Source organism: Oryx dammah, unplaced genomic scaffold (assembly GCF_014754425.2).
Source record: "Oryx dammah isolate SB20612 unplaced genomic scaffold, SCBI_Odam_1.1 HiC_scaffold_23, whole genome shotgun sequence".
Lineage (NCBI taxonomy): Eukaryota > Metazoa > Chordata > Mammalia > Artiodactyla > Bovidae > Oryx > Oryx dammah.
Window position 1 is genome coordinate 8,981,318 of NW_024070207.1, and position 14,897 is coordinate 8,996,214.

The window sequence follows — 14,897 nt, forward strand, 5'->3', positions numbered from 1 at the left end:
AAACTTATCACCAATTCACAGAGACATTTAACACAGACATCCCCCCAAAATATATAACCGTAATCTCAAAATAAAGGATACATTTTTCCTGTATCAGGATACATTTTTAAATTGAATATATGTAACTTTATGGAAACTCCCTGCATTGTCCATATTTTTCTCTTACTGCTTTAGGGTGGTGAAAAATTCCTCAGACTGATGAGGACGGTGTTGAAGAACCATTGCTATAGAGAGCTCGTTCCCTGAGTGAATAACTAGCTAATTTTTATGGGGCCTTTAGAGGTGACCACTCCAGGTAACAGTGGTGGATGAGGCTAGTGGGGTGTGCCTTTTTTGTCCTGTACGTGTTGGACTCTTCTGGTGTGTTTTACAGTGTTCTTGTGGGCTTGTGGCCCCACCCTCTCCTCCCACGTGCAATAAGGGAACAACGTAGAGTGTCAGAGTCAAAGAGCATAACCAGAGGAACCAAAGTAAACAAATACGAATTTATTCTTTCAAAGCAGAATTTAAGGGAAAGGGGGAAAAGCACCACGGTGAGTGGCAAAGTTAATCAATTTGTTCCCAGCCCTGTCCTTTCATTCCAAAATTTTCTAGACTAGTATGCCACCCTTTCTGCTTCCCTGAATACCACCCTTGTGACCACCAGCTCTTGTAGCCAGCGAGCAGCCTCACAGGCTTCAATCTGGCCTCAAGACTGACCTAGGGACACCAAAGACATTGAGCAGGTGCCCCTCCAAATGTGGCAGCTGTGGGAGGAGATGAAGCCTGGGAGCTTAACCTTGGCCTTGAGCCTTTTGCTCTCCCACAGTCACTGGTGTTTAAAGAACCACAAGGAGCTGATGTATTCCTTTGTTCTCAGAGTCAGCTTTTGGCAGGAAGGCCCAGACATAGAGCTGCCCAGCTGAGTAACTAAGTCTCCACAGCCCTAGGGCAAGCCTCCACCTTTCTCCTCCAGAACTATTTATCTTAGGACAGTTACATTCTTAGTTATCTGTCACTTACGTCAACAGAAGTTTGATGAGAGTCTTGGCTTGAAATGTTCTCAGAGGCCATGATTCTGTCATTGAGAATGCCTGTTCAAGGAATGTTCTAGCCTGAAGTTGAATATGGAGCCCAGATCCCAAACGCACACCTCAAGCATCATGGGTATTCCTTAAAATTTATCCGGAAGGAAATCATCACCCAGGATTGGCCTCTGTTTGACCTCAGGGTTTCTCATTACCATGGCCTGCCAGCCCAGCCCCTAAAGTACGACAAACTCAAGCAAGTTTCTCTACAAGGAAATATCTCCAAACGTTGGGCCTTGAAGGAAATGGGCATTTGAGGGCCTTGGTTTCAGCCTTTCCATCTTGGAGGGAAGGGTGCATATCCTGGGTTGGACCCTCTCTAGGGAACCATGCAACAAACAGCCGGATGTCCTCCAACCAGTCAGCCTTCCTTAATAATTTCCCAGTCAACCTGACTCCACTCTGCTCTCACTGGAAGCAGAGGCACCCTCCTAATGGCTTTTTGGCCTGTGTCAGATTCTGGCAAGAATATATCACCTATCAATCCTAACTGTTCCCCATACTATATGACCACAACCCCAGCAAACACTCACTTTCCTTACCACTGATGCTAATCCCACAAGTCAGAGGTTTTCATTAGGCCGCCTACCCAGCAACCCCCCTCACCACCCTTCCAGTGCAGGGCCATAAACTACGCAGCACCACACACACTACCTCTAGGAGACAAGACACACAGCAGACGGCCTAACACACACATCTCAGGAAATCTCACCTTCATCTGAATTCGCAGTGCCCAAAGATCTGTTTACTTCACTGTGGGCAATCTGTGCTGCAGTGACTATCACTGGACCCTTGAGCCATATGCACACCTCAGGCATCAAGGTAAACACAGGACCACAAAGTGTCAGTGACCCTATTACTGAGAATTCAACTCTTGACCTGCTGCTTCAGTCCACCTATAACACAAATCCTACATGACGAGATCTACATCTTCTCTACCAGGACCCACTGCAGTTGTCATAGGTCCTCAAGAGCCCAAGATCTCTCAGGCGGAGCAGAGATTATGGAAAAAGATTTTGCAAAACTTTCCTGGTAAGATTGTTTCAGAACATGTGCTTTCTTCAGGCTTAGGCAGGCATATGCCTCAAAGATCCTGAGCTCTCAGTCCTATAGAAAATTTCTCCTATCCTTAATGTGCTCAGTTGCTCAGTCATCTGTCTCTTTGAACTACAGACCCCATGGACTGTAGCCCACCAGGCTTCTCTGTCCATGGAATTCTCCAGGAAAGAATACTGGAGTGGGTTGCCATTCCCTTCTCCAGGGTATTTTCCCAACCCAGGGATTGAACCTGGGTCTCCTGTATCGCAGGTGGATTCTTTACTGTCTAAGCCACCAGGGAAGGCCCTACCTATAATCTAGGCTCCTACAAATACAGGTCCCTTGCCAAGCTTGCTAACCAATGTCCAGGCTCTTTGTTTGATGCCTACCTGCCACCTGCTCACCATATATTACCAGTTCTCCTGCCCTGAGACCTCATGAGCAGTAAGGCAATTGTCATGAAAAAGTCTGACACCCTGAAAATGTGGCTAGTGCCCCTTGGTGATTCTAGAAGGAGGCAATCCTAGGTTTCTGGACCAAAGCCACTGCCTTCCATGCCCTGCAGTAGATAAATCTAGTTTCCCAGCAGTTCTACCCACTGGCTACTGCTTGATTATAAGAGAGCACTCCAACCATCTCACACCCTTCTAAACTTTGTGGCAATTTCTACTTTCTTTAAAGCCCTGAGTCAGACTTAGAAATTGGAAGGGGCAAGAAGATGTACTCTGTGTCTTAGCCCGGCTATTTGTTCCTCCCTTTATGCACAGGATGGGTAGAGCTTGGATTTGCTCTATTTTGGCCCTTGAACCATTATTCAGAGAAGCCCAGAAAAATTCACCCCAGGACCAGGTCTTCAGGGAACAAGATTTGGAATGAATGAAGAGAACAGAGTGACTCTTCCTGTTAGATTCCTCTGTGGCCACAGGCTTTCTGTTGCTTTGGTTTTGAGGATGGCTCACCTCAAATATGAATGGAGAGACATCCTAAATGAGCAGCTAGGAGGCATCTTATCTGTCCATCCAGAGGCTGGGACTAACAAAGAGCAAAGCAGAACATTAATACTTCAAGAGGTATTAGAATTTAATGTGTGAGTGAGGCTGGGGTAGTACTGATGTACAGTAGATACGAAGGATAGCTAAGTATCTATATAAACTTAGGCAAATCAAGTCAGTTGCAGGATTCTAAGTTATAAAGTTCCTTTTGACAGAAATCTGCCTAAATGAGACCTGACTCTGTTCAAAGTTCCCAAGCCTGCTCCCCCAAATCTCCCCCCTCCCACTATCTACTCTGAATAGTTTCTGGATAAAGGGATCATGGTATGTGTTGCCTAGGAAGAGTTAGATAAAATTGCCTAGGCAGATTCATCCAGAAATCTGCCTAACAAATTTGAGGATTGGGTTCATTTTCCAGAGTTAGAAAGAAAGGTTTTATGCAAAGGACGGCCCTGCTGTTGTCTGTGCGGAAAGCGGCCAACTTGCTGACCTGAAGCCCATGGATCCTAGGAAAGGGCTGCTATTCAGGGTGGACTGTTGCATGTGCCTTCTGATTAGCTGAGGGATATCAGCCACCTCATCTGATTCAACTTAAGAGAAAGAAGGGTCACAGCCGTCAAGGGTGTGGGACAGTCACACTCCTCTGGTCTAGAGGGTGGCTTTCCTTTCCTCACCCAAGGAGAAGGCCCCCTTGCTGAGAAGCTGCCAGCCCTCCCCCGGGGCTGTGAGGGCTGACTCAGAAGAGTTGGTCTCTCAGAATGCTGAGCCTTGCAGGAAAGAGGAGGATCCGGGGAAAATATCTAAGCCCCTACATATTTCTTTACTGTTTCCCAAAGTAAGGTGAAAATAGGAACCTGAATAAACTGTTCCCCCTTGAGAAAGGTCTGCCAGGGACTGAGGCAGAAGAAACTGAAGATATTCACAGGGGAAACAACATCTAGGTAGCATCAGGAGGACTAGAGCTATACCCTCGAGCCGAAGTTACCTGACATACATTGTCCAGATTTTTCAGGGGTACTTTGGGGGATGGGAGTGTCTTCAGACTACCCCTTCACCTCCCTTGTGTTGGGTCAGAGAGTAGGGCTAAGTTCTGTGTATTCATAATGCTGGAGCCTTGGGGTCATTAGGTGCCCTCCTTCTCCATCATTCCATGGAGAATAGAAAGGGACCAATGGGCACTGCTTCACAAGGCAACCCATCTGAATGGCTTCCAAGTGCCATCAGCCTGGGCTGCAACAGAAGCGTACTGAAGGGACTGATGTCAAACTTGAAGTAAAGGGCACATTTCTAGAATCAGAGGAATCATGCCTCTCTCTCCTCCAGCCCCCCTACCCCCACCTCGCATACCACCAAATCTCTGCTGCTGCCCAGAGCACAAATTACTCCAGCTGAGGAGAGTGGGGCCACTGGGGACTGGGAAGGTTGGGTGAAGTCTGAGGAAAGCCTTTGGCCAGACCAGGAGAGGACCATGGACTATAGGGTGGGGCTCTGGCTCCCTCAAGAGGCCAGCAGTGTGTTGGCAGTCACATCAGAACTTCGTACACTGGGGAAGGCATGGCGGAGCTTTTCCATGATGTCCTCCAAGCAGAGGCTGACATCTTGGCTCTTCAATCCCACATCATCTGAATTGGAAAAGAGAGATTTGGGAAGACAACTAGAGATCCCCTTATGAGGTCAAGGGGCCGAGGTAGGATGCTGCCTGCTGAAAGATAAACCTGTAGCATGTGTATCTTCCCAGCATGATGCCTAGGTACGCATGAGGTGGTCAATATACATTTGTAGAATAAAGAAATGAACGAATCATCAATAATCCAATCATCCCTGACCCTAAGCTCAAAGACACGAAGAGGAACCAGTCCCAGCCCTAGCAGAATCTTGGGCAGGAGACCTGAGGCAAGACAAAGCCATGGAGGAAGGGGTTGAGAGAACTCACCTGCAGCTTCAGTGTCTGGAGTAGTCTGTCCTTTCTCTTGGGGGTGACTGCCTTCTGACTGCTGTGGAGAGGAAGCCAGAGACGAGCCTGCAGAGCCATTGCCATTGGATTCGATAGGTGGCTGGCAAGAGGTAAGGCATAACTTAAGTGACTTTGCCTTCCTGACCTTACTTTGACAGACTCTTGAGCTTAGAAAGGTCCTTAGAGACCTCATGCCCATCTCTTTACCCTAGGACTTGAAGATACTTTTGATGGTGCCCCAGTCAGTTGCTTCTCCTTACAGGAAACTTCTTAGACTATTTAATTACTAAACACCTTCTTCCTTCAACACCAGGTATCAAAGGCTTCCAGTTCTTATAAGGATGGCATTGCCCCCAGAAGATCTCTTGCTTGTCATTTCAGCTATAATTAAACTATTTAGAATCCAATTCTGTCTGGAAATATAGAGTTGCACTCCTGATCCTTAGGTCATGACATAATATCATTTGTTAAGACCTCCAGAAATTGATCCGGAGGTCATCCCTTGGAAGATCTGGTGTGGTATTCCCTGGTATGGATAATGACAACAATAGGTAACACTTATAAAGTGTTTACTAATATTTCTGGCATCATGCTAAATTCAATAAATGTATTATCTCATTAGATTTTTACCACAATTCCATGAAATTGGTATATTTTCATCCCTGTCTTACAGATGAGGAAACTGGGCTTAGTGAGGCTAAGGAAGTTGCCTAACAATCCAAGGCCACTAATTGGCAGAACCATATTCAATTCCAGGGCTGTTGAACTCCCGAACCACACTACATTCTATACACCCCCTCTCAAAGAGGAAAGGGATAAAAAGTAACAAGTGATCTGTCCACAGCTGAAATCTTTCTTTCCCCAAGCATGCCCAAATTTGCTTCTTTCCAGCAAACATCAAAGCAGCAAAATCAACCTTTTGGATGGTTCTTTGAACTTGTTCTTTCAATACCAGATTCAAATGGGGGTTGGGGACATGAGCCCCCAAAACCCTCCCTCTGCCCGAGGCCCCATGGTGACTTGAGAGTAACACAGAAGGATGGAGTGGAAGCTCAGTGCAAGAAAATTGGCTGAGCGCTGTGATATAGTGGCTCCTTCATTACCCCATCTTTTCTGATTGCCAGCTCAGCGCTCTTTAGAAAGTCTTCCCAGCCCTCCCGTGCCCAGAGGCTTGCTCTGGTTCTTCCCCTGGCCCCAGACCCACCTGTAGGAGCAGCTCCCTTAAGCGCTGCAGCTGGGACTCCAGTTGCTTGTTGTGGTCTTCAAGAATCTGCATGCGCGTCTCCAGGCGGCTCTTGTGCTGCCGAAGGATCCGGGCCTCAGCCAGCAGCTCCTCATTGCAGTGGCCCTGCGCCACCTCGGCGGAGCCCTCAGTCAGGGCGGGTACCTCAGTGGCCTCCTCATGCTGCCACTTCAGGCGCCTCAGCTCTCCCTGGAGAATCCTGTCAAGGATGGAGAAGCCAAGGCTGAACGACCTCATGGGGTATTGACTGTCCAGGGCCAGTCAGAGCCAGGTGTGAACAATCCCTTCGCATTCCCATTCCCACCCCCACTCCAGCTGTGCTCTTGCCTGAATGGCCATATCCATTTCCTCTCCAGCATATGTGTCATTTACTCTGCTGTTCTTAGGCTGCAGCGCAGAGAGAGCTGACATTTAGTATAACAAATTTCTCAGCACTTTGATGTGCTGCTTTGGGGATTAATTCTGACCTTAAAGCCAGGCAGAAACACGTTCTGCAAAAAAAATAAGGCATTAGAGCCGCTGACTCACCTACTCCACTTTTAGATTTTTAGATTACAGGGGAAGACATAACATAAACAAAAGATCACCCATCTTTCCTCTTCTCTCTGCCACCCTCCTCTTTGGCCCACTTTAAACACCCACGTTGGGTCATCAAGGAAACAGATTCCAAAGAGATGGTCTCCTTGGGGGGATATTACTTTTTTTTCTCTCTCTCTCTTTTTTTTACAATAGAATCACTCTCTCCGGTGCTTCCCAGGGCCTCCCCACCACTGCCTAGCACAGCACTTCTCAAAATATCCATAAGGAAAAACCAGGGGGATTTTTCAATCCATCGTGGATGAGTGTTTGGTCTGAATGCATATGACTAGTACATTGGTCATGCCACACAGCACTTGCCACACAAAGTTCAACAATACTCAAACTGGTCTACATCCTATTCAATGAAGACAAGTCCACTCATTATATGCTTGGATATCATGGCAATGTCAAATTGCTATGAAAGTTTCTAAAAGCTTACTCTGTATTTATGTATTTATCTTGTCTTGAACCAGTAAAAGATACTTTGCAAACAGGCACTGTTCTAAGGACTAGCAACTCCAGACACAGTCTGTTAGGCCAGCAGCATGGGCAACTTCTAGGTTAGAAGAGCAGGAACTCAGGCCTCATCCCAGACCTGCAAATCAGAACCTGCATTTCACTAAGCTTCCCAAGTGGCCTGTATGCACACTGATGTTTGAGAAGCACTGTTCCAGGGGGTGCTATTTATTCTAGGACACACCCCTGAAGTGGCTTAGATGCTCTTCAGACTTCTGCTGCCCTCTGTGCTTTAGGGAGATCAATGTCATCCCCATAATCATCTTCATCTTCGCTCTTCCAGTCGTCACATGTTCTATGCAATATTATCCTCCTATTACCACTTTCACTAAGTGATAAGGATTTCTTTCCATTTCCAACAGCTGAAAGTTCCTTGAGGACAGAGACAAGCAGCATCTCTTCTGTATTCTCTGTTTGCATTCTGTCTGCCGGCATCTCCTGGGTACTTGGAGATACTCAGCTTGAGTTAAAATGATTCAAATAATTATTAGTATTGTGTGTGTGTGTGTTTATTTGTTCAGTCATGTTTGACTCTTTGTGACCGATGGACTGTAGCCCACCAGGCTTCTCTGTCCATGGGATTCTCGAGGCAAGAATACTGGAGTGGGTGCCATGCCTTCCTCCAGGGGATCTTCCCAACCCAGGGATTGAACGCACATCTCCCATGTTGCAGGTGGATTCTTTACCATCTGAGCCACCAGAGAAGCCCAAGAATACTGGAGTGGGTATTCTAACCCTTCTCCAGAGGATCTTCCTGATCCAGGAATTGAACCAGGGTCTCCTGCATTGCAGGCGAATTCTTTATCAGCTGAGCTACAACAGGAAAGACCAATTATTAGTATAGCTAGCTTTTATTTTAGCTATTGAAAGGGCTCTTTTGGAACCCTTTCAATAAGACGGACACTGGCTAACATATTGAAAGGGCTATTTTACAACACTTACAATAAGATAGACACTGGCTAACACATTATATGCCTGATCATTTTATCTTCACAGATGACTCTCAGACATAGGTACTATTATCACCATCCCCATTTTACAGATGAGGAAATGGAAAATCACAGAATATACGTCACTTGTTTGAGGCCACAGAGTTAGGATGTGGAAGTCCAGGACTTGAGTTAAGCTGTCTGACTGTAGAAACTACACAGATCTCTGCCATTGTCACACCCACCGGTTCTCATCCTCTAGGTGGGCTAGGATCTTCTCAAGCTCCCCTTTGCTCCCCGTGGCCATGCTGTGCGGAGCCTGCTGTCTGAAGGCCGGCTCCCGGTCTGTAACGGGGCTCGAGTGCCGTAGCAGGTACTGGTCCTCATCTCTGTGTGTGTGTGGAGAGAGGAAAGAGGGGCCGGACATTGAACAGGGAAACAGCTCAGGGTGTGAGTTCTCAGCTCCCAGCTCAAGCCCCAAGACACATGTTGGGGAAGTCCCTCTCTAAGTTGCACCCAGCAGGAAGAGGGATCGAAGTGTTCAAAGGTGCAAGGGTCATGCTTGGGGGTGACAGGAGAGAGTGCTTCCAGGATGCTGGGGTGTCTGGGTTCTACTTGTAGTGATCTGGGAAACAATGAGCAAGTCGCTTCCCTTTCTGTGATGTCCCCCCACCCCATCCCCCTTCGCTTTCCCATCCCCAAGGGAATTGTGGCCTGCCTGAGTCCCAGTCCCAGGACCGGATTTATCCATGTAACTCACAGTTCCGAGGTCCTCTGAGAAAGCTGGGAACCTCCCTAGAAATGACAGGTCCCTTCTCTGGGCTAGAGCATCCAGGAATCTCTCTGGCCACACTTCAGTCAAGCCCCTGATATCTCCCCAGGGTTCATGTGACCCAAGATGGGGCATTGGCATTTTGAGCATAAGATACGGCTTATTTGTGAAACTTTAGATGAGGGCATATTCTTCTTCCCTTAGAGTTGGAAATAGAAGGATGGGATCTTACAACAGAAAGGGACCTTGATGGATGGCAGGGAGGTAGTACATCCTTCTCTGCCCAGTTCAGCTGATAGAGGGCACATTGCTTCTCTCATTAAACACTGTGCCCAGAAAGCAGCCTTCTTTCCTTAGGATGTCAAGGACCCTAACCACCACACCCCTCTTCCCTTGAGGATATACCCTTCCCAAATAGTGGCCAAGGAGAGCTATTCTTGGCAAATAAGCAGCTGTGAAAACTCACATGCTGTCATCTGGGGACAGGCTGTCATTAAAGAAGGAGCAATTTTGACTTTCCATCTCAGCAAGCCTGGGAAGAAAGAGGAGGAACATAAGGGAACACAGAATATGAAGCTTGCTTTCATCTCAAGGACTCTCATCACACAAGAGGATAATCAGGGAGTTTGGGGGGCTGTCCCAACTCTCCCTCCCCCCAAACATTGGGCCTTGCTGGCTGCTGCATATCCTCACTTTGCCCATCCCCCCGGCTGTGGTGCCATTCTCTTGCCCCAACTGAAAACCCCTTCCCCCTTGGACTCCTTACAATTCTCCTCCCCCAAATGTGGTGGTACCTGCTGGCAAAATGCTCAATTCGGGAGTGTGTGTCAGCATGTGGCAACATCGGGGAAGAAGCTGGCCTGGAGGAAAGCAGCAAAGACTCAGAAGACCAAAGAGTGCACAGCTGGGAAGCCTGTCTCCTCACTACCACCCATCCACACCACCCCATCACCACCACCCAGCCACACACACTCCATCACCACCACCCAGCCACACACGCCCCATTACCACCACCCATCCACACCACCCCATCACCACCACCCATCCACACACATCCCATCACCACCACCCAGCCATACACACCCCGTCACCACCACCAAATTAGAGAGCTGGGCAAGAGCTGATGGGAACCAGATCCAGAGACTGGATTCAAATCTGTTTCTTAGGTCAGACTCCTGGTCAAGCCCCAGCTGAATTGTGCTGTCACTAGTTGGGTTTGTCCTGGAGCACTGCCCTAGCCCACGCAGGACTTGGCCACTTCACAGCACACCCCTAGGCTCAGTGAGGATGCCTGCAGCCCCTGCTCAGCCTCCGGTACTCACGTCTCACTGTAGTCAGCCTCCAGCACCGATTGAACAGGCAGATAACCTCGCTGAGGGTGTTTGCTGAAATAATGCTTTGAGCGGAATTTGTTCTTTAAGGTAGTGGCAAAGTCCCTCATGTTCTCACTGGATGTGGTCTGGGGGGAGACAAGACAGTGGGACTCACACTAATGGGCTTTTCTATGGAGGTGTGGCTGCTCCACTGGAGCAGGGAACATGACTGGTAATCAACTCTCATTTATCTTTATCACATCTCACTCCTAGAAAAAGATCTAGAAGGATATGTGCCAAACTATGAACACTCGTTGCCTCAGGGAAGTTGGGCTGGAGGGGTGGAGAACATACCGAGAAAAGGGGACTTTGTTTTATACTTTAAACAGCTCTAAAAATTAGAATCTTTCACAATGATCATATATTTGTTAACTTTTAGATATCTTTTACATAAATTCTAGAGATGTAGATGAGCAGGAGCTAGAGGATTATCAGTCTATCATCTCAAGCCAGTTTTCATGTATGATTTTAATAAATGTTTATTTTTGCAGTGCATGGTAAGTCGCTTCAGTTGTATCTGACTTTGTGACCCCATGGACTGTAGCCCACCAGGCTCCTCTATCCATGGAATTCTCCAGGCAAGAATACTGGAGTGGGTTGCCATGCCCTCCCCCAGGGAATGTTCCTGACCCAGGGATTGAACCTGCATCTATTACATCTCTTGTATTGGCAGGCAGGTTCATTACCACTAGTGACACCCGGGAAGCTGAATGCTTATTTTTAGATCATAGTAAAAGAGAAAATTTAAAGGGCAACATCACTGCTTCCATTGGGTCACACATGTTTCTGTGCCAACAAAACATAGAGAAGAAATGACAGCTCATGGAGATGGATTATGGAGATGAGGAGAGGAGATGGAAGAGAGCAGTGGGGAGAGCTAGGGATATGCCTGGGACTTTGGTCTTATCTGTGGGGAGAGGGATAAAAGAGTTTAGGGAACAGAGTCAGCTCAGGAAGCTAAGCCTGGAGCTGTGGGTCCTCAACACAGCAGAGGAGAAACTCTGTGGCTTGAGTTCAGGGATGCTGACCAACCTGGTCTCAGGAGGCTATGAAGGGACCAGTTTTCAATGAAAGCCAAGTCAGTTTTGGAGACCCAGATAAAGAGCATTTCCTCCTTTTCCCACAAGAGACTGAGTAATGAATCTGAGCACAAACTTTAAACTTTGGTTTTGACTCAAAGGGATAGAAGCAATGACAAAGTAGCAAGTGAAGACCAAGAAACAAGAACGATCCAGGAAGCTAAGCAGGAAAAACTAGAGGGATCAAAGGCTAGTCACCAGGAACTGTCTTGCTCTATTTTTTTCCTAGACTTTTCTCTGCAGGAGAAGGCTGCTGCTGCTGCTGCTGTCGCTTCAGTCGTGTCTGACTCTGTGCGACCCCATAGACGGCAGCCCACCAGGCTCCCCCGTCCCTGGGATTCTCCAGGCAAGAACACTGGAGTGGGTTGCCATTTCCTTCTCCAATGCACAAAAGAGAAAAGTGAAAGTGCAGGAGAATAGTGAGTGCCTTTTAGGTGACCAAGAATGTCCTGGGTTGATCCAACCAGTTGCAGCCCAGGTGAGGATGAAGGACAAGCTCTGCTAGAAGAACAGGCCTGGATCCCTCAAACCAGTCAATTACCAGGCCTGTACGGGGGATGCTCCCCAATGGAGAGCACAATACAGTGAGCCAATGCTGGGCAAAATGGATCAAGCACCCGGAAGCTGAGAGCTGCCAGCCGCCCCCCTCCAGCCCAGAGGCTCCATACCGGGGTGTAATACTCCATGATGGGGTAGTGAAGTTTGTTGCCCTTGCTGGCCCTGCCAGTCAGGAAGCAGGTCTGGCAGATGTCCACGTTAAACTGTTTCAGACTCCGGTACCTTGGGGAGAGGAGAGGTGGTGGGAAAGAGGATACAATGTACTCTAGTGACCTTCCCCTCCTCCAAACATCCAAATTCACACCTACATTAGAAGAGGGCGAAGCATGGAACTATAACCTCCTGTACATGGGGCATTTAACCTCCTACACAGAGCAGTGGCAGAGTCCTCACTAGATGACTAGTCTTACTCGAGACTACAAATCTCCATGAAATCACATGCTCAGAGTTACAGGAAGTTTGGGAAATAGCATTGTCTCACCATCTTTTTCAAAGGGAGGGTGGTATAAACAACAAGGTCTCACTGTATACAGAGAACTAAATTCAATATCCTATGGTAAACCATAATGTAAAAGAAAATTTAAAAAGAATGTATATATACACATGTATACATATATGTGTATATATACATTCTGAATATATATATATAATGTATCCAAGTCACTTTGCTGTACAGCAAAAATTAATACAATGTTGTAAATCAATTATACTTAATGTTGTAAATCAACTATACTTTAATTAAAAATATATAAAAGGGAGGGTGGGACAGGGGTAAAGAGCTCATTATATCAAATGGCCTTCTAAACAAGGGTGGCCTGAAAGGGTACAGTTTCACAGGTATGACCAGCTTCCTTGGAGAAGGTACACTTTCATTATGAAAACAACTGATTCTATCAGCTGTGGGCATGTTGACTAAAAGTTATTCCTCAAAGTTATTTATAATAACTCTATTGTGACTGAATACAGACTAGCCATTCAGATCCAATTCCAAAGCCTTCCTGGACTGCCCAGACCTAGTAGCGTGGCATGGTGAAGTACCTAGACTTAGAGCAGTCAGAGGTCTGACATCTTGTCCTAGAGCTACACCAGCCAGCGGCGTAAACTCCACCTCTGTGCCTCATTTGCTTATTGAAAGCAGACTGCTTATCAAAAGAGTATGTGCTAGAGCTTTAAAAAGGTTTTTATTATTTAGTCAAGAAGTCACGTCCAACTCTTTTGTGACCCCATGCACTATAGCCCTCCAGGCTTCTCTGTTCGTGGGGTTTTCCAGGCAAGAATACTGGAGAGGGTTGCCATTCCTTCTCTAGGGGATCTTCCTGACCCAGGGATCGAACCCACATCTCCTGCATTGGTAGGCATATCTTTACTGCTGAGCCTCTAGGGATAAAAACAAGCATTTTATGATGAAAGCCAAATTCAGGACAGTAGTTATCTTTGTGGGAGTAGGAGGGAAATTTCATCAAGGAAACCTCAAATATATTGTTTTGCATATTATATAAAATATGTTTATAATATATAAATTAGTAGACATAAACTATATAAATATATAACATATATACAAATATATTGTAAAATCTTGTTTATTTCTTCAGCTTGGTGATGGGTGCCCACCATGGGGTACTGGAGCCAGCTCATACCAGCTCATGGGAGCCAGTTGTTAACATTTCAGGAATTTTCCAAGTTGGTTGTTAACTATAGCTATTAATTATAAATTAAATCATATAAACTCACAATTAAGCAAAGAGTGTTAAAAACTAAGGTAATAAATACTCAAGCTTATCACTTCCTATTTCACTATTATTTAGGCTCTGGAGGTTGTCTACATCTATTGTACCCTGTGGTGGAAATACTATAAATGGTGTACAACTGTGCATCTCTTCCTGACCTCCTGTGGGTAGCCTGACTTTGGCCATGGTGGGAGTATCTATATCATGGAAATTAGCCAATGCTCTATCAGGTTTCTCTTCTGCTTTCTGGAGAGTAGGCTGTGTACCAGCACACCTTTTGGTACATAGGTGTTCTCATAGGTCAGGATGTTGGAGCTTTTGGGTTCTACTTAATGCTCCCTGGGAAACAAAGAACAAATTACTTCCTTTTCTGGGCTGTTGTCCCACTCCACCCCCACTTTGCTTATCTATACATTTTTCTAGGTCTGAATACTTCATAATATAACTGAAAAGATATTATTCCATCTTTTTTTCTTTTTCAAAAATTAAACAGAATGCAATAGAAAGAATTACAACCACATACAACAACATATATATATATATACACAATGGATTAGTTGTAATTATATAACTACATAATGCGTCATCTTGCAATATATGATTTATATGTGACATTGCCTATTTTTATTAGTATCACTCCAGCAGGTACTGTTTTCCCTACCTGAAGCCCTTGATGGGGCACTGCCTACAGATAGAGCACTTGGTCTGATGCTTTACTTGTTCAGCAATGGTGACCCGATGCAGAACAGCCAGCCACACCATGGATTGGGGCTCCAAGTTGACCCATTCCAGGAACTGTGAAGCTTCAATGACTGGCTTCCCAGTGCTCTAGGGAAACAAGAAGCCCGACGGCGATGTCTGAGGCCCAAAGCGTCTTGAGCCTAGAATGGCAGCCCTCGTGGGAAGAAGAGAAACAGCAAGGCCTGGGTTTGCCTGTTCTTTAGAGGTGTCCACCTTCTACCCTGTCCTAGTGGACCTGGTGCCCTTCCTACAGGACTCTAATCCTAAAAGCCCAGAGGACCCTCTGCCCTGTTGTTCCAGCCCAACAAACTCCCTTCCATCTGAGTACT

General features: G+C 46.5%; 1 protein-coding gene across 1 annotated transcript in view; it reads right to left on the minus strand.

Moving 5' to 3' along the window:
- Positions 1-466: 466 nt before the first annotated feature.
- Positions 467-14,897, minus strand: part of DRP2 (dystrophin related protein 2) — a 47,686-nt gene continuing 33,255 nt past the window's right edge. Inside the window, exons 15-23 of the mRNA XM_040264955.1 lie at positions 14,489-14,655; positions 12,211-12,322; positions 10,413-10,549; positions 9,885-9,950; positions 9,557-9,622; positions 8,564-8,707; positions 6,256-6,493; positions 5,031-5,151; positions 467-4,719 (exon numbers count right to left, since the gene is read on the minus strand). Coding sequence (XP_040120889.1) covers positions 4,595-4,719; positions 5,031-5,151; positions 6,256-6,493; positions 8,564-8,707; positions 9,557-9,622; positions 9,885-9,950; positions 10,413-10,549; positions 12,211-12,322; positions 14,489-14,655 — 1,176 coding nt within the window. The 3' untranslated portion in view covers positions 467-4,594. The remainder of the gene's footprint in view (positions 4,720-5,030; positions 5,152-6,255; positions 6,494-8,563; positions 8,708-9,556; positions 9,623-9,884; positions 9,951-10,412; positions 10,550-12,210; positions 12,323-14,488; positions 14,656-14,897) is intronic.